The sequence below is a fragment of the Pseudophryne corroboree genome, chromosome 1 (assembly GCF_028390025.1).
Source record: "Pseudophryne corroboree isolate aPseCor3 chromosome 1, aPseCor3.hap2, whole genome shotgun sequence".
Taxonomy (NCBI): Eukaryota; Metazoa; Chordata; class Amphibia; order Anura; family Myobatrachidae; genus Pseudophryne; species Pseudophryne corroboree.
Genome location: NC_086444.1, coordinates 1,048,180,276 through 1,048,198,477, shown reverse-complemented (window position 1 = coordinate 1,048,198,477; position 18,202 = coordinate 1,048,180,276). Strand labels below are relative to the sequence as shown.

The 18,202-nt window shown below is 44.3% G+C and overlaps 1 protein-coding gene across 10 annotated transcripts in view; it reads left to right on the top strand.

Annotated features, from left to right (window-relative positions):
• The window catches only part of MICU3 (mitochondrial calcium uptake family member 3), a 284,701-nt gene that overhangs the window by 161,985 nt on the left and 104,514 nt on the right, over positions 1 to 18,202 (top strand). For all 10 annotated transcript variants that reach the window (XM_063920856.1, XM_063920855.1, XM_063920852.1 and 7 more), the window contains exons 5-6: positions 6,483 to 6,530; positions 8,548 to 8,630. In XM_063920856.1, coding sequence (XP_063776926.1) covers positions 6,483 to 6,530; positions 8,548 to 8,630 — 131 coding nt within the window. The remainder of the gene's footprint in view (positions 1 to 6,482; positions 6,531 to 8,547; positions 8,631 to 18,202) is intronic.

Here is an 18,202-nt window from a genome sequence, read left to right as displayed (position 1 = left end):
TTGCAACCAATCAGCATGCACCTATAATTTTCTAGAATGTACTTGATAAATGTACCTCAAAGCTGATTTGTTGTTATGGGGAACGTCTCTACTGGTCTACTTATCCACTCTTTTCATTGCTTGATACTTCTCCACGGTCTCTACCTCTGTGCTTTCAGTTCTCTGGGCTTAGTTGTCCAGACTTTAGGAGCTGTTGAGCAGATGCTGTAAGATGTCTTAAAGGAACCTGCAGGTTAAGTCACTCATCAGATTGGGGACAGTTGGCTACTGAGAAAATGTTAGTCCACTTTCAGCAGGTACTGTTGCTTTTATGGAGATTATTGGTAGCGGGAAAGGGGAATTGTTGAGCACTGTAAGACCTAGTATCTGTCCTGTCTCCGGTGCAGATATGGGGTACAACGGCAATCCGTTTCACTTTTTCTACTCATTTGAGTTTAGCCCTTGATGTCTCAAATAACTTTCACCAGTTACTGAAATACATGATTCCATTAACAACAGTTGTACCTGCAGGAACAATGAATTTGACATATTTGAAAAGGACGAAGAGGGAGGTAAGAGTGTGGGTGGTCACTTGCTGTAGACCATGTTGTGTTAAGGCTTGATTTATGAATTCAGGCAGAGAAGAGCTCTTCAATATTTGTGCCACCAACCCTAAGCTGACATGAAAAGCAACAAATTCCTGTTCCACTGGCTGACAACCTCATACCTTACTGATTTTATTTACATACATTCTCTTCTTCTTTTCGGGAGCAGTGACATGGACAACTTATAGCTTCACACAAAGGAGTCACACTCCGATAAAGGGATTGCATATTTATACATATTAATATAGTAGGTATATTTTTACAGGTTTCATTAAATTAGCATCCTACAAGCTACAGAAAGCTATGCTTTTTAACCCTGTCATCAGTTATCCCCAACAATGTTCATATCCCTGGTGTATAAATTGGTGTCTGGCAGATTTAGATGATCATGTGCTGTTACCTGCTGTGAATCTGTGATGGACAAAGATGTGTGTTCCATATACAGTGCCATGTATATAGGCAGTCAGGTAATATCACTAATAGCAATTAAGTGCCTTACAGTTATTTGAGCACTGATTGCTAGTTGGTTCACATTATTCCCACTGCTATCCTAACCTGTGAGTGCGCTTTATTAAGGTATCGCTGCTGTCTGACTCTCCCTACACTTCCAGCAATTGGTTTTTGTTTCCTTGTCATTAAGAATTTGGTGTCTGCAGCTTCCGGCAGGATGTGCAAAGCCGGGTGAAATATGAGGAAGGGAACTCCATTCATTTTAATGTGTCCTTATAATCTAGGGGGATCTTAATCACATCTTTTAAAGAAGACAAGTGGAGGTGTGGAAGACTCTCTACTATCATTCTATATAATGTACTAGATAAATGAGAACTACAATTTGATGCTTGATATGGATGCCACCACTTGTCCTCTTTAGAGTGCTAAAGAAATCTCCCTTTAATATTCTTAACTTTGATAATAGAGTTACTATTCACTCTAGAAGTTGACTCAGACTGAAATCTCTCTATCCAGCATGCTGTAGAGAAACGGTAATTGACGCAACCAAACAATTTGAGCGCTATATAAGTAATTCATATTTAGGTCCTAATTCAGACCTGATCGCTCCTCTGCGTTTATGCAGAGGGCTGCAATCAGATAGTCGCCGCCCATAGAGAGTGGGCGGATCCGGTGGACATTATGGCTGTAGTGCCTCACCAGCCACTGACCTCACCGCACGCCACTGATCAGAGTAACAAAATACACTTAATATATAAAAAAAACATTATCTACAGTGTTCAATATATTTCATTATGGAGGTGAATTAATTTAAAATATTACGTGCAAAACATTTGTCCCTGTAGAGGCTTAAATGTCCAGAGGAAAACAGTTGTCTTTAAAATCAGGGTCCACCGCCCTCTCTCCCCACTAATTTTTGTTTTAGTAATAGAACCTTAGCACAGGCATTTCCAACCACGGTCCTCAAGGCACACCAACAGTGCAGGTTTTAGTGATATCCAGGCTTCAGCACAGGTGACCTAATTAGTAGCTAAGTTATTTTGATTTAACCATCTGTGCTGAAGCCTGGATATCACTAAAAACTATGTATTTTCGCAGACGACGTCCTCCTTTTTGTCTCACGCCCCGATATTTCTCTTCCACACCTTCATGCCTTACTAGATAGTTTCAGAGACGCCTTCTACTACAAATTGAATGCAACAAAAACTGATGCTCTTCCTATTGACTTACCTGAATCTTTAATAACCACCCTGCGTTCTCAATACCCATACAATTGGAGATCCGAATCTCTTCTCTACTTAGGTATTCACATTCCCCCTACCACCTCATCTGTATTTGACGTCAATTTACCCCCTCTTATTGACTCTCTTCAGTCTCTAACGTCCTCTTGGCTCTTCTATGAAATATCTTGGCTAGGGAGGTTAGCAGCTTTCAAAATGTTCTTACTGCCCAAACTTATGTATTTATTTCGAACTATACCTTACGCCTTTCCAAAACATTATCTAGAATAATGCCGGCTTTATTAACTAAATATCTATGGAAGTCTCAACCCCCTAAATTAGCTCGTAACAGAATGATCCTACCTAGACAACGCGAAGGCCTTAAACTTCCAGATGAAGCGGCTTACCAAGAAGCTTGTATTCTTGCCCAACTGAAATATTGGAAGATGACCCTCTTGGGTATCCATTGAGAATCAGGGATGTTTAGGATTCCATTTAGAGGACCTTCTAACATTACCAAAAACTGAGCGCCCATCAAATTTAAAATGTCTCCCTTCCACGACCTCGTCTTTACGAGCTTGGGATACTCTACTCTCTAAGCTCAAACATTATATCCCTCCATATCCAACTCTCTCTTTAGACGCGATTACTTACCTAATACCTAACTTAAACCTTTCCTCTTGGCTTGTCTGCCATATTCGAACTCTAGAATATATACTTGATGGAAGTAATCTACTCACATTCCCCCAATTACAAAATCTTTTCTCACTTCCACGTCAGGAATTATTTCACTATCTTCAAATTCGACATTGGTATTAATAGCTTGCCTAAAGCCCGACACTCTTTGCCACCTATAGCTCAGTCTGTTTTATTCCGTCTATCCCTAAGTGTGTCCTCTAAAGACATTTCGTTTTGGTATAATATAATCATACAACTAGTTCCTTCTCAAAAATCCACTGCCCAGTTACGTTGGGAGAGAGACTTGGATATCTCTTTGTCTCACACGCAATGGGAGGAGCTATATCGTATGTCTTTTTGCATGTCCAGGTGTCTGAACCATACGGAAATGCATGTTAAACTGTTGAATAGGTTATACTTAACTCCGGAAAGACTGCATACATTTTGGCCCTCTTGCTCTAAATATTGTTGGCAGAAGTGCGAAGAAGTGGGTAATTTGTAGCATGTTTTTTGGTCTTGTCCCATACTACAAGATTTCTGCAAGGGTGTTTTCGACCTAATAAATAAAGGGACAGATGTATTAACCTGGAAAAGGCATAAGGAAGTGATAAACCAGTGATATGTGCAAGGTGATAAAGGCACCAGCCAATCAGATCCTAACTGTTAATTTACATATTGGAGCCGATTGACTGGTGCGTTTATCACCTTGCACATATCACTGGTTTATCACTTCCTTATGCCTTCTCCAGGTTTTAATACATCTGCCCCAAAGTTTTAAAATTGTCCCTAAGCCTGACCCCTTCATTAGCGCTGCTGTATATATTTCCAGGTGAAGTCCCGTGCAACCTAAGATACATATTAGGACACATTTGTATTGCAGCAAGAGCCACTGTAGCCCAAGAATGGAAACATCCCGCTTCCCCTCCGTTATTAAAAGTTCTCCATAAGACCCACTTTCATTTTACTATGAAAACTGAGCATATGCGATATTCTTCCTCGGCTTCCTCACCTATTATGAAATGGATGCTCTGGCACGAATATGTCACAGATGGGGAAGGGGCGGACTTAATACCACAACCCCACAAGTCTTCTCTGCAGTTCAGCCTGAATAAGAATATGATTTCTTGAACCTATTTTTAAAATTGCATCTGATTTATTTTACGATTGTTATTTGCTCTGGTAATGTGGTCAATATTGTACTATTGGAGAATTCCTTATAGAAGTACTGTTATACTGATATTTTATCACTCTTTTCATGTTTTCAACTTTGTACACCTGTGACAATTTCACTGTCTATATCCCTCTGTTCCCCCTTTTCCCCCTCCTCTTCCTTTTTCGGTATCCTTTTTTTTGTGTGTATATTTTTCAATAAAAACTATTGATGTTAAAAAAAAAAAAAAAAAATCAGTGTCCACAACTTATATCAGTGTAAAGCTTGGTACACACTAGGCGATATGTCGTCCGATCCCGCGAATCAGAGTGTCCTATCTGGTACATCATCTAGTGTGTACCCATGAGATGCGTGCTCCCACGGGTCGCTCGTGACATCCCCGGTCGGCACTGCAGCACACAGCAAGTAGCATGGCTCCCCCCGTCAGACACTGAATTGGCAAGTATGTATGCACTTGCTTATGCTGGGTCCCGTTGCCCGTCAGATCGGCTGGGTACACATGTTGTCTAGTGTGTACCTAGCTTTAGTTATCAGGTATGAACTGGTGTGGATTTTTCTTTCTCCAGGTTAGTCCACCAGTGTATGTCCTTTTACGCAGTCCTCTGTAATACCACTCTGGATTTTCTCAGACAGAGACAGATCTCATCATTAAGCAGACACCCCCAAAGACACGGGAGATTTCCAGGCTCACCGTGCTGCCAGGCAGACTATCGGATATATCAGCTGAGACCCAAAAGTCTGTATTTCAATGCTGCTGCCACTTCACAACAGGATACGTATCTGCATAGCCTCCAGCGACAGAAACAGCAGGTCTTCTAACGCGTTTCAAACCTATTTGTGGGATCTTTATGAAAAGCAAAGGAGAAAACTTGTGTTGTACTGTGCATGTGCATATTTCTGTCTGCGACCATGATCGCAGTGCTCACTAAGCTACAGCATGAGTAACATGCTGAGGCTGTTTGCTGATGGGGGAACGGCGGCGACAGCCTACGTGTCAGAAAACAGGCCAATGGCTGAAAACACTGAGTAAACTGAGGATGCGTGCAGAGATACAGCGGCTATGTTATGCCATTCATCATTGGATCCGGCCCACAGTACTAACTGTACGTGATAGCAGCATGCTTCTTCAGCCCTACAAATCTAATATATTTATCATATTGATGAAGAGGTATTTTGATTATTTGGGCTTCCCTCTTTTATGACCTCAGTTCCTTCCCTGCAGAGGACCTGCCTAGTGAGCCATAACCATTCCAGGATCTTTCTCCCATAACACTCAGAGCAATCAAGCAGAACTATCTCTCTCTCAGGGCCACAATCTGCAAACAAAAGGAGAGAATGCTTTCAGAACCTCTTAGATAGTTGCCTTCACTTCTTCTGACATGCGGCCTGACAGTTGCTCAGCTTGTCTTTGTTTCACAACAAAGAGAGTGGCATCAAACAAAGAGATCCAAATATAAAATGAATGGGTTTAACATATTCTAAAGTTAGACTTACACCACTTTATCAAAACGTTCCTGTATCTGATATCCCCAAGATATTCTGCTTCACAGGGTTTGTCTTATCTGGTCAATTATGTGGCTAATGCCCTGTTACTGCAAGGTGATACACAAATGTAGGAGTACGTATAGTAGGTGGTATGTTTGTGTTTGTTAGGAAACAATCCTTCCATTTAAGGTGTAAAGCCTTGGCAGGATCAGTGTGCTTAGCGTGGCATTATTGACTGACAACATGATCCTTTCTGAAAACCTGAAACATTGTGCAAATGATATAAAGAACAAAGCATTCTAGGTGCATGTCCCACAGGCTGGTTTTAGGGCAGGGCAAAGAGGGCAGATGCCTTGGGCTCCAAACATTAGTGGCTTTACCTAAACTGGGCTTACAACAGTTATTTCTATCTATCATCTAAACCTGAATATTGGATTTTACAAATAGGTATATTTGCCTCAAAGCCTGTAGAGCAGGCATTCCCAACCACGGTCCTCAAGGCACACTAACAGTGCAGGTTTTAGTGATATCCATGCTTCAGCACAGGTGACTTAATTAGTACCTCAGTTATTTTGATTTAACCATCTGTGCTGCAGCCTGGATATGACTAAAACCTGCACTGTTGGTGTGCCTTGAGGACCGTGGTTGGGAATGCCTGCTGTAGAGGATGCTAGATGGAATAGCATTCAGATATTGCTGGTTACATTACAGTGCACTATTGTTTTTTTGTACTGCACATCATTAAAATATTTAGTATGTTTGATCGTTTAACTGTCTTTGTTTGGTTTATTTACTTAATTAATTACACATAGTCATTCTTCTATATAAGAAGACACACACTGTAAAAGTTATACAGAAGTCACCGTCTGATGGGCATCTTGTTCTTCTGTCTAGGCATGATTTCCTACACTGAGTACCTCTTCCTGCTCTGCATATTAACAAGTAAGTATATCAGCGTTACATACTTCATACTTCTTATGAGGCATTTAGCCGTTGTAAAAGATATAAGGAAATATGTATACCAGTAACTGAGCCACCAGTTGGGGATGCAGTTAAAATGCTGGCTGTCAGGATCCCGTCGTTCCAACACCCACCCGGAATTCCCACTCAGTTGGTGGGTCCATGCCACCAACCGAGTGGGAATAGAACCTGTGGGGAGCGCAGCGAGACTGAGAGAGGACTTGCAGCCTCGCTGCTGGGATTCCTCCAGACAGGGTGCCGTCTGCCGGTATATCATACCGGACCCACCAGTTGTACTATATACTGTAATGGGAACTGTTGTGGGGGTCGATCTATATCTAGTTTATTAATGCATTTAATCTGGTCTGATGATGTTTTTGTGTACTCTGACAATTATTGTAAGATACAAATAAAATGATGTATGTATATGTACATAGAAATAATGTATGTATATGTACTGTGTACACAGTACGCAATTCATACCACACGTTTTTATTTTTGCCTTACATCATTAATTACAAATTCCCTGCTTTGAAATGATGAAGCCGGGTATAGAGTTCTATCTGAAAGACCCTAATGTTTCATATTCAGACTGTTCACTTGTGAGGGACATAATCTTCTATGGCTGATTGATAAGCTGTCAGTACAAACAGTGCTTCATAAAGCAATAACAGAATTATTCGTGGACTCAAGTGTCGGATAATCCACCTAATTAATGGCCTCTTATGTCTACAAACCATCCTCACAGACAGCTCGTGCTTGTTGTACTTCAATGTATTATTATCCCACACTTGAGTTTCGTGCTCCCCGGAGGGGAGAGTAGCCGTGTATCGTGACACTGGGAGACCATCCAGGTGTGCCATTGCAGAACCCAGGGGATGGAGAAAGCTGTACGTTAACAGTTGCCGCTATCAGCAAAGTAACAGCAGACACACCGCAACTAAAAAATACAAGCAGTAGTATAAATGTCCTAGAAAGCTTAAGCTGGGTACACACTATATAATATATTGTGCGATATTGGTACTTTAGACCATCTGCACAACCATCGTATAGTGTGTATGCACAAACAATCGTTCATTGAAGCATCCTATTGGATGTGCTGCACGTCCAATGGTATGATGAATCCATGGCTGAAGCGGTGTTGTTACATGCAGCATGTTACATAGCGGGTCAACGCTGGTCACTTCATCTTTCAGGTGTGTACCCAGCGGTGGCCTATCTATAATGGGTGCAGGGGAGCCCATGCCGCATTTGCGGCATTCATCCCTTCTCCAGAGTCCTGGGTCCGCTGCGGCAGTCCTGCAAAAGAACTGGGAAAATAATGCGCTCCTCATTTTCCTGGCATTTCGTGCATGCGGTTAGGGAATAGCAGGGAAAATAGCCACCATGCCATTATAATGGAGTCCTGCGCATACACAGTAGTCTCTAGCACAGCGCTAGAGTGTACTAGCGCCGCCAGTCATAGACTATGCTGCCACTTAGAGAGGAGCGAGCTCGGACAAATGCTGCACACGGCCCCCCTCCTCCCTTAATACACCCCTGGTACCCAGCTTTAATCAGATATTTCATATGCTGATTATACATGCTGTGTGCCAATCACAATTACAGAGGAATGTGTTTTGAACTGTTATATAAAATATTCGCCTTGTTCCAAATTCATCCGTAAATGTCATCAGTCTAGCAGAAGAACGAACGAACTACCGTCATCCCGGCTTTATTAAATGGCAGTAAATTCTGCAATTTAGGGATACACAAATACAGTACAGAATGACGTTGCGCAGAATGGCGAAGCTGGATCTATGCACCTTTGCAGAGTGAGCTGCTCTGCCGCAAAGCTATTTGTGTTACATTTTGCCCCAGCTTTGCTCATCTCTGCTGCCCTGATATACTGAGTGCAAAGATGTTCCAATTGTGGACACCTCCTTTAAACATAACTGATATTTTTATTTATGTCTCTTACTTTTTCACCTTAATCCTGTTTATTTGAAATACTTTGCAGAACCTCATGCAGGCTTCAAGATTGCATTTAATATGTTTGACACAGATGGGAATCAAATGGTGGACAGAGAGGAGTTTTTGGTGGTAAGTTTCAAGTCATCTAAATAAGATCATCATGGTTGAACTACAAGTACCAGCATTTCTTGAAGCTGATAGAACATTAAGGGCCTAATTCAGACCTGATTGCTGGGCTGCTAATTTTGCTGTCCTGTGATCAGATAGTCGCCGCCCAAGGGGAGTGTATAGTCACCCGTGCAAGTGCGCGATCGCATGTGTGCGCCGTGCTACAAATATCCCTCAATCAGCGGACAGCTGCAAATCCATTCGCACCTCACTCACCATCGAATGTTTTTACTACTGTGTCAGTATGTGCAGAGCCCAGGACTTACTGCGATGAGAACAGGCTGATCGGGGCCGAAACTACGTCACACACCCTCCCTGCAAACTCTTGGGAACGCCTGCGTTTTCCCTGACACTCCCAGCAAACGGCCAGTTACCACCCACAAACGGCCTCCTCCTTTCAATCAGCATGCGTATGGCTGTGCAATTGAAGTTTTCGCACCAGCTTGTCGCTGTTTGGCTATGCCTGTTGTTTGGCAACACGCGTGCGCATTGTGGTGCACACGCATGCGCAGACTATCGATAATCACCCGCTGTGCGAAAACGCACAGCGGCGATAAGGTCTGAATTGTGCACTAAGTTTTCTGCATTTGCAACATCCTGTATCAGGAATTACACCTGTGCCCTCACTGCCAACAGCTCGTACAGTATCAAAGTTATTCCCATTGTTAACCGTAACCACATCACAGACCCTTTTTGTCAAGTTCTAATATCAAAAGAAACAAACATGTTTTAAGTCCGTAACTAGATCAGATTAAAATATCCAGATGTGAAAACAGCTAATTACAGGCAAGTGCGTGAACATTAAAGGACATCTAACTCTGTAATGAAATACATTTTTCATTCTATTTTGCGGTTTGTTCCTAAGAGGCTGGACAGATTGTTTTCTTAATGCCTGGGAACTGCCCATTCTTTATTTTCTTCCTTTTTTCTAATGGATCATTTCTTGTATACCTTTATTTCAAACAGGATTGTCTGTAGTCAAAGTACAGGGCTATTCCCAAGATCAAAAGAAATTATGTGTTATCATTCCGGACAAGATCAGAGAATTATCTTCTTTTAAAAAGTAAATTTAGGGTTATGTGAACATATATAATGTTGGGATGTATATTTAAAGTGGAATTGTCACCATATCTGAAAGTATATTCTCAAGGCTTGAGCATAGTAAACATCTGCTGTCAGTTACTAAGCAGGTGGTATTTTGATGGAGAATGACAGCCTACATGTTTCATTACATTAATTAAAAGATTTTCGCATATGCGTAAATATGCCAGTGCTGCAGCTGCCTGGAATTGTATTGCGCTGCCCACTGGTGGCTGCGTACCACCATGCAGCAGAAGTTCTAAACAACCCTATGATTGCCCAGCAAGAAGGAAGACAATGCAGCTACGTATGGGATCGCAGTTGCAGGGTTATGACACATCTGCGTTAAAGCTGCCACTCCCCCTATACCTCTCCCAAATGGTCCCTGACTGTCATTCACTTTCCAAATAAATCCTCTCTGCGTGTGCCATTGCATGATTTGGATGCATACGTAGACAAATTATATCGCTCAACTGCTAAAAATGATGTTTGCGTCCATATCGGGTTCAAAAATTGTGCCCGATGGTCATTATCGGGGCAATTCAATTACCCCTCTTTTCATTTTTTTGTAAAAAATGGCCCGTGTTTGCGTGAAAACAAAGGGATCTGAGAATTTATCTCCGGGATTCTCCTGCCTTCGTGAAGGTGAAACAAAAACATAATACCAGCTATCGGGGATAATTGAATCCCCCCGGGGATCAATTGGCCACGGTACTTTACCGTGACTAATTGAATTCCCTGTGTGTGACCAGTGTTAAATGTACAAAGAGTATCCAAGATCAGTACAAAGATTAGACTGATGAACGTTGAATACTTGATATTATAGAGCTGACAAAACAAAAAGATTTGAAAGAACATATTTTGCTGTTAGGCGCCGGGGTCCGCTCGTCGGTGCGGCCCGGCGCCTAGCAACCAGGGACGCCGTGCGCGTACAGCCGCCGGCTCCCTGGCAACGCCGGGCGCACGGAGCCGCACGGACCCTAGCAACGGGGACGCCACTGGCGGACCGCGTTCCCCGTTGCTGGGTCCATTTAAATTAGTAAGGGCACCTGTTTCCTGGCCGTGCAGCAAGGCAGCTGCACGGCATTCATGCAATCAGCACTGGCAGCAGTTGATTGGAGGGCTTCGGTTTATATGCTCTTGCAGTGCCTCATACAGACGCCGGTAATAGCTTCCTGCATGCTGTATCTGTTTGCTGAGAGTGTTTCCAGTCCTGCTGTATCCGGTCGTTCCTGTCCTCAGTTGTCCTGCACTCGGAAGTCGTCATCTGTTCCTAGAGTCCTGACTGAGCACCGTTAAACATCCAGTAGTGTTCGTGAGTCGCGGCGTAGCTGTGTGTTGCGGCTTGGCCGCTTTATTACTTATTATTTATTATTTGTGTTTCGGAGCTTTTGCGGAGGATTCCGCTCCCACAGATCCACTCTGGTATCCAGTGGTGCTGGGTAGGAGTAATGGACTAGTGGATTTTGGTTGTCCTTTTATCTATTTGATTTCCCTTTGTCTCTCACTAAGACCGGGGGGCACCGGAGTTGGGAAGACATAATCCGCCTTTCAAACGTGGCTGCCAGGGGCTCAAGAAACCATAGTCTCGCAAGGGATTTCCGATAGCACGGGTGAGACAATAGAGTTAGGGCGCCAGGGGCAACTAGTCTTTCCTGCTCCCGTAACCAGCATTCCCTTCCAGTACTCTGGCCATTGTCATAAGATCTCCTCCGGTCAAGAGTACTGGAATCATAACATTATTACCGGCCTAACCAAAACTTAAAATTAAACAGGGTTTGATTTTTTCCTTATTCAGTTTTTTAAGAGTTATCGGCCTCATGAATCCCACAGGTTTAGGGCCAAATCCTGGTCAGCTCCTAGTCAGCCAGATTCAAGAACTTACTCAGATGGTTCAGGATCTTTCCCTGCGGGTGAAGTCGCAGGAAGATCTTTTACGAACTTCCCCGAGGGTAGTCCCTGAACCAAAGATGCACTTGCCTGACCGTTTTTCTGGTGATAGGAAGGAGTTTTTTAATTTTAAAGAATCCTGTAAACTTTATTTTCGTTTAAGACCGATCTCCTCAGGTACTGAATCTCAGCGGGTAGGAATCATTATTTCTTTGCTCCAGGGGGATCCTCAGACCTGGGCATTTGGTTTAAAAGCAGAGGATCCGGCATTGTTGTCAGTCGACGCTTTTTTGGGGTCTTTAGGGCTTTTGTATGATGACCCTGATAGAGAGGCATCCGCTGAGAGTCAGTTACGCGCTCTCAGACAGGGTAGAAATCCTGCAGAGGTTTATTGTACAGAGTTTCGCCGTTGGTCGAACGACTGTGGCTGGAATGACCCAGCCCTGCGCAGTCAGTTTCGCCTCGGCTTATCTGAGTCTATAAAGGACAGTCTCCTTCAGTATCCCGCTCCTGAGACACTCGATAAACTCATGGAGCTTTCTATTAAGATTGATCGACGTCTCAGAGAGCGGAGGGCTGAAAAAGGAGCACCAGTCAGGACTACTCCATGTGTATTTTCCATTCCTGAGGACGTAGAGGAGCCCATGCAGATGGGTTTCTCCCGACTGTCTCCAGAAGAAAGAGCCAGAAGGCAAAACTCTGGTCTTTGTTTGTACTGTGGGGGTAAGGGACATTTTGCCCGTAATTGTCCGAACAAGTCGGGAAACGCCTCGACCAAGTGAATTGTGAGGGGGTTCACTTTGGTCTGCAGCTTATCTCCTCGAATAACTCCCTTTTAGTCCCAGCTAAAGTTTCCTTTGGCAGCCTCAGTTCTTCGGTGTCGGCTTTTGTCGACAGTGGAGCTGCAGGGAACTTTATGGACTTAACTTGGGCCAAGGCCTTAGGTATTCCTCAGTTAGCCTTGGGTAGGTGTATCACCATGCATGGTTTAGATGGGAGTCCCTTGTCCAATGGGGTTATTTCCCTCTGTACACCTCCTGTACTACTTACGGTAGGAGCTCTTCATTCCGAAAAGATCGAGTTCTTCCTTACCCATTGCCCAGCAGTTCCAGTGGTTCTGGGTCACCCTTGGCTGGCCTTTCATAATCCCACCATTGATTGGCAGTCGGGGGAGATTTCACAATGGGGTACTATCTGTAATAAGGAATGTATTACGTTTCCCGTTAGAATAGCTGCTGCCATTCCCGAACTCATTCCCGTGGAATACCAGGACTTTGTTGATGTGTTTTCCAAGGGCAATGCGGACATTCTGCCTCCCCATCGGCCTTATGATTGTGCTATTGAGCTAATTCCCGGTGCCACATTGCCAAAGGGAAGGTTATATGCTTTATCCGGGCCAGAAACTGCGGCCATGAATGAGTATGTTAAGGAGAGTCTAGGGAAAGGATTTATCAGGCCATCTAAATCCCCTTTAAGTGCAGGCTTCTTCTTTGTGGAGAAAAAAGATGGATCACTCAGACCTTGCATTGACTTTAGAGCCCTGAATAAGATCTCAGTTAAAAATACTTATCCTCTGCCGCTGATTTCTGTCCTCTTTGATCAGCTGCGTTCGGCTGTGATTTTTTCTAAAATTGACCTGAGGGGAGCATATAACCTCATCCGAATCAAGTCTGGAGATGAGTGGAAGACGGCTTTCAGTACTCAGTCGGGTCACTACGAGTATCTGGTGATGCCGTTCGGCTTGTCTAACGCTCCGGCAGTTTTCCAGGATCTCATTAACGATGTGCTCCGTGACTTTCTAGGAAGATTCGTGGTCGTTTACTTAGACGACATCCTGATCTATTCTGACTCAATTGAACAACATGTTACCCAGGTGCGTCAGGTTCTTCAAAATTACGTGAAAATCATCTATATGCCAAGCTGGAGAAGTGTGAGTTTCATGTCACGGAGGTATCCTTTTTAGGGTACATTATTTCCCCTCGGGGATTCTACATGGAACCTAAGAAGCTCCAAGCCATCCTTAGTTGGGCGCAACCCACCAACTTAAAAGCAATTCAGCGCTTTTTAGGGTTTGCGAATTATTATAGAAGATTTATTCATTCTTTTTCCGACCTGGTTGCTCCCATGGTGGCACTGACTAAGAAGGGAGCGGATCCTACCAACTGGTCACGTGAAGCTGAGTTATCCTTTCAGGCCTTGAAACAAGCTTTTGTCTCAGCTCCAGTCCTCAGACATCCCAACCCAGAATTGCCCTTCATTGTTGAGGTTGATGCCTCGGAGGTTGGAGTGGGGGCTATCCTATCTCAAAAGGATCCGGAGTCTCTGGAACTACATCCTTGTGCCTTCATGTCCAGGAAATTCTCATCCGCTGAATCCAACTACGATGTTGGTAACCGGGAGTTACTGGCTATTAAATGGGCTTTCGAGGAGTGGAGATATTGGCTTGAGGGAGCAACACATACCATTTCAGTATTGACTGACCACAAAAATCTTCAGTACATCGAATCAGCTAAGCGGCTGAATGCCCGGCAGGCTCGTTGGGCTTTATTTTTTACTCGTTTCAAGTTTATTATCACCTTTAGGCCAGCTTCCAAGAATACCAAGGCGGATGCCCTGTCACGCAGTTTTCTTCCAGTTCATAATAACAGTCCTGTTACTCCCATACTTCCGTCTTCAGTCATTTGGGCAGGCCTCACACAAGATTTATTTACCCAGTTAAAGCAGCTTCAACATCAAGCTCCTGGAAATACTCCTGCTGGTCGTCTTTACGTCCCTGAGTTTTTGAGAGCTACTGTTTTGACTGAATTTCATGATAGCAAAGTTGCCGGGCATCCGGGGATCTCTAAGACTTTGGAATTAGTCTCCCGCTCAGTATGGTGGCCTGGTCTTTCTAAAGACATTAAGGAGTTTGTTTTTTCTTGTCAGGTCTGTGCACAGCATAAGGTTCCCCGTTCCTTGCCTATCGGGCAACTTATGCCCTTAAATGTTCCTCTCAGGCCATGGTCTCACATTTCCATGGATTTTGTGGTAGACCTCCCTCTGTCAGCCAGATTCCGAGTCATATGGGTGGTAGTGGACCGTTTTAGCAAGATGGCTCATTTCATTGCTCTTCCCCGACTGCCATCTGCCCAGGGATTGGTTGTTTTGTTTCTCCGCCATGTTTTCAGACTTCATGGGTTGCCCACTGATATTGTTTCTGATCGGGGTCCACAATTCATTGCACAATTCTGGAAGTCCTTTTGTGCCTCATTAAAGATGAAATTGTCTTTAACATCCGGTTACCATCCCCAATCCAACGGGCAGACCGAGCGAGTTAATCAATCATTAAAACAGTATTTGCGTTTGTACTCAGCCAAACTCCAGAATGATTGGTCCGAGTTTCTTCCTTTGGCGGAGTTTGCTTACAATAATTCTTGTCATTCCTCCACTAATGTGTCTCCATTCTTTTCAGTTTTTGGTTTTCACCCCAGAGCTAATTCTTTTTTTCAACATTCTTCTGTTTCCTCGCTAACCTTAACCTCTCATCTCAGAGTCATTTGGAAAAAAGTGCATCTTGCCCTCAGAAAAGCGGCATTTCGAGAGAAAAATTTTTCGGACAGGCTCCGACGTCCTTGCACTTTTAAGGTGGGAGACAGGGTATGGTTGTCGACTCGTAACATTAGACTTCGACAAACCTCAGCTAGATTGGGCCCCAAATTTATTGGACCATTTCATATTATTAAAAAAATCAACCCAGTTGCTTTCCGGTTACGTTTACCAAGAGCTCTCCGGATCGGAAATACGTTCCATTGCTCCCTGTTGAAACCATACGTTTCTTCCAGTAGATTTCCTCGGAAGATCTCTCAGGGGAAATCACCAGTAGATGTACAGGGACAACAGGAGTTCTTGGTGGAGAAGGTTCTCGATTCCAAATTGTCCCGGGGTCGGCTTTATTTTCTGGTGCACTGGAGAGGCTATGGTCCAGAGGAAAGGTCTTGGGTCCTGGATAAGGATCTCCATGCCCCAAGGCTCAAGAGGGCATTCTTTCGGGAATTTCCTCGGAAACCTGGCTTTAGGGGTTCCTTGACCCCTCCTCAAGGGGGGGGTACTGTTAGGCGCCGGGGTCCGCTCGTCGGTGCGGCCCGGCGCCTAGCAACCAGGGACGCCGTGCGCGTACAGCCGCCGGCTCCCTGGCAACGCTAGACGCCGGGCGCACGGAGCCGCACGGACCCTAGCAACGGGGACGCCACTGGCGGACCGCGTTCCCCGTTGCTGGGTCCATTTAAATTAGTAAGGGCACCTGTTTCCTGGCCGTGCAGCAAGTTAGCTGCACGGCATTCATGCAATCAGCACTGGCAGCAGTTGATTGGAGGGCTTCGGTTTATATGCTCTTGCAGTGCCTCATACAGACGCCGGTAATAGCTTCCTGCATGCTGTATCTGTTTGCTGAGAGTGTTTCCAGTCCTGCTGTATCCGGTCGTTCCTGTCCTCAGTTGTCCTGCACTCGGAAGTCGTCATCTGTTCCTAGAGTCCTGACTGAGCACCGTTAAACATCCAGTAGTGTTCGTGAGTCGCGGCGTAGCTGTGTGTTGCGGCTTGGCCGCTTTATTACTTATTATTTATTATTTGTGTTTCTGAGCTTTTGCGGAGGATTCCGCTCCCACAGATCCACTCTGGTATCCAGTGGTGCTGGGTAGGAGTAATGGACTAGTGGATTTTGGTTGTCCTTTTATCTGGCGGTTTTTCCGCGCATACTTCAAGTTTGGTTAGTTAGCTTGTTGCCCTTGGCCTGTTGTAGTCAGAGGTCCTCTTGTCATCATCCTGCCTCGGATTTCCCTTTGTCTCTCACTAAGACCGGGGGGCACCGGAGTTGGGAAGACATAATCCGCCTTTCAAACGTGGCTGCCAGGGGCTCAAGAAACCATAGTCTCGCAAGGGATTTCCGATAGCACGGGTGAGACAATAGAGTTAGGGCGCCAGGGGCAACTAGTCTTTCCTGCTCCCGTAACCAGCATTCCCTTCCAGTACTCTGGCCATTGTCATAAGATCTCCTCCGGTCAGGAGTACTGGAATCATAACATTTGCACAGTTTGTTTTGCACGCTGTACAGCACTGAGTGTGGTACTTTAAATTTGGAATGTTTAAAAAATATATAGATCATTTTTGGGAAATATTAATTTAACTGTGATTACTCAGCCCAGACATGAGATCATCAAGGGGGATCAGTATAAATTACCGGCGGCCGGTATACCGACAATAGCATCCCGGCTGCCAGTATGCCGGCAGCTGGCAAGCGCAAAGAGTCTCCTTGCTGGCAAGGTTGCTCGCTGAGCTTGCCACAGCTCTTAGCCACAAGTGGGAATAGCCCGTTCGCCTGGATTCCGGCTGTCGGTATTGTCAGCTGTTGGGATTCCGAATAAATATTCTGACCGCTGGGATCCCGACAGCCTGCAAGCTATACCCATCAAGGGCCACCATGTTCCCAACTCTACCTGGAGTGTAGAAAAGTGAGGGAATATTCTTGCATAAATGCTTGTTCGTTGCACTCTGTTTTGCTGCCATTTTAGGTTACAGCTTGAGGCCAGGCACTCTTTATCCTGAGTAATGTAGACGCATGGCCTCCAATTTTGAATGTTTGCTGATGCATGACCTTATATAAACTAGTCGGGGAGATCTGAGGCTGCGTGTTCAGTATTGACTGCAAACAATGAAATATTAAAGCCTCTGTTGCCCGCCAGCACCCCGGTAACCTCTGTTGCGTATCTGATAACTGGTTCTTTCACCAGTGTGAAAATCATTGGGGACAGTAGACAGCCTGTTCTGGTAGCATTCCAAATAGTATCCTTGCTTGAGAGAGCACCATTAATCATGACATTTGCTGTAGGATCCGAATACAATATCCCTCAGAAAATCTCCAAAGACACCGCCTTTACGGCTAGGGATATTATTGTTTTTTTATTATTTATTAGAAATTTCTTATATAGCGCAACATATTCTGTTGTGCAGTACAATTGGAACAACAGTAATAGAACAAAACTAGGTAATAACAGACAGACATAGAGGTAGGAGGGCCTTGCTCCCTAGTTTACAATCTGTAGGAAAATGGGCTTTGATACACAAGGAATAACACAAGGGATATATTTATATTTTTCCAGCAAAATCTGTCCCATATCTTTCAGCGTTTAATATATGTATTATGCACACCTTGTATTGTCCCTAGCCTGACTCACTGGAATTAACCACACTTGGGACAGGTCCTATTTTTGAAATGTCATCACCCTACCTGCATAAAAGGAATCACATTGTAATCAGTTTAATACACAGCTAATGTATTTACATTTATTTCTCTGGCATCCATAAGGTATATTGGTGACACATTAGTACGATGGGTATAGACGGGGTCTAAAGGAGTCAGTGCACTTTAAATTTCTTCCCCTGGGTGTGCTGGCTCCTCCCCTCTGCCCCCTCCCACAGGCAGTTTAGAAAAAAGTGCCCTCAGGAGAGGATGCACACTCTGCTAGCTCCAGAGTTTTTCTTCATTTTATTTTAAACTTTTGTTTATTTCGGTATGCTGTTTGGGCAAC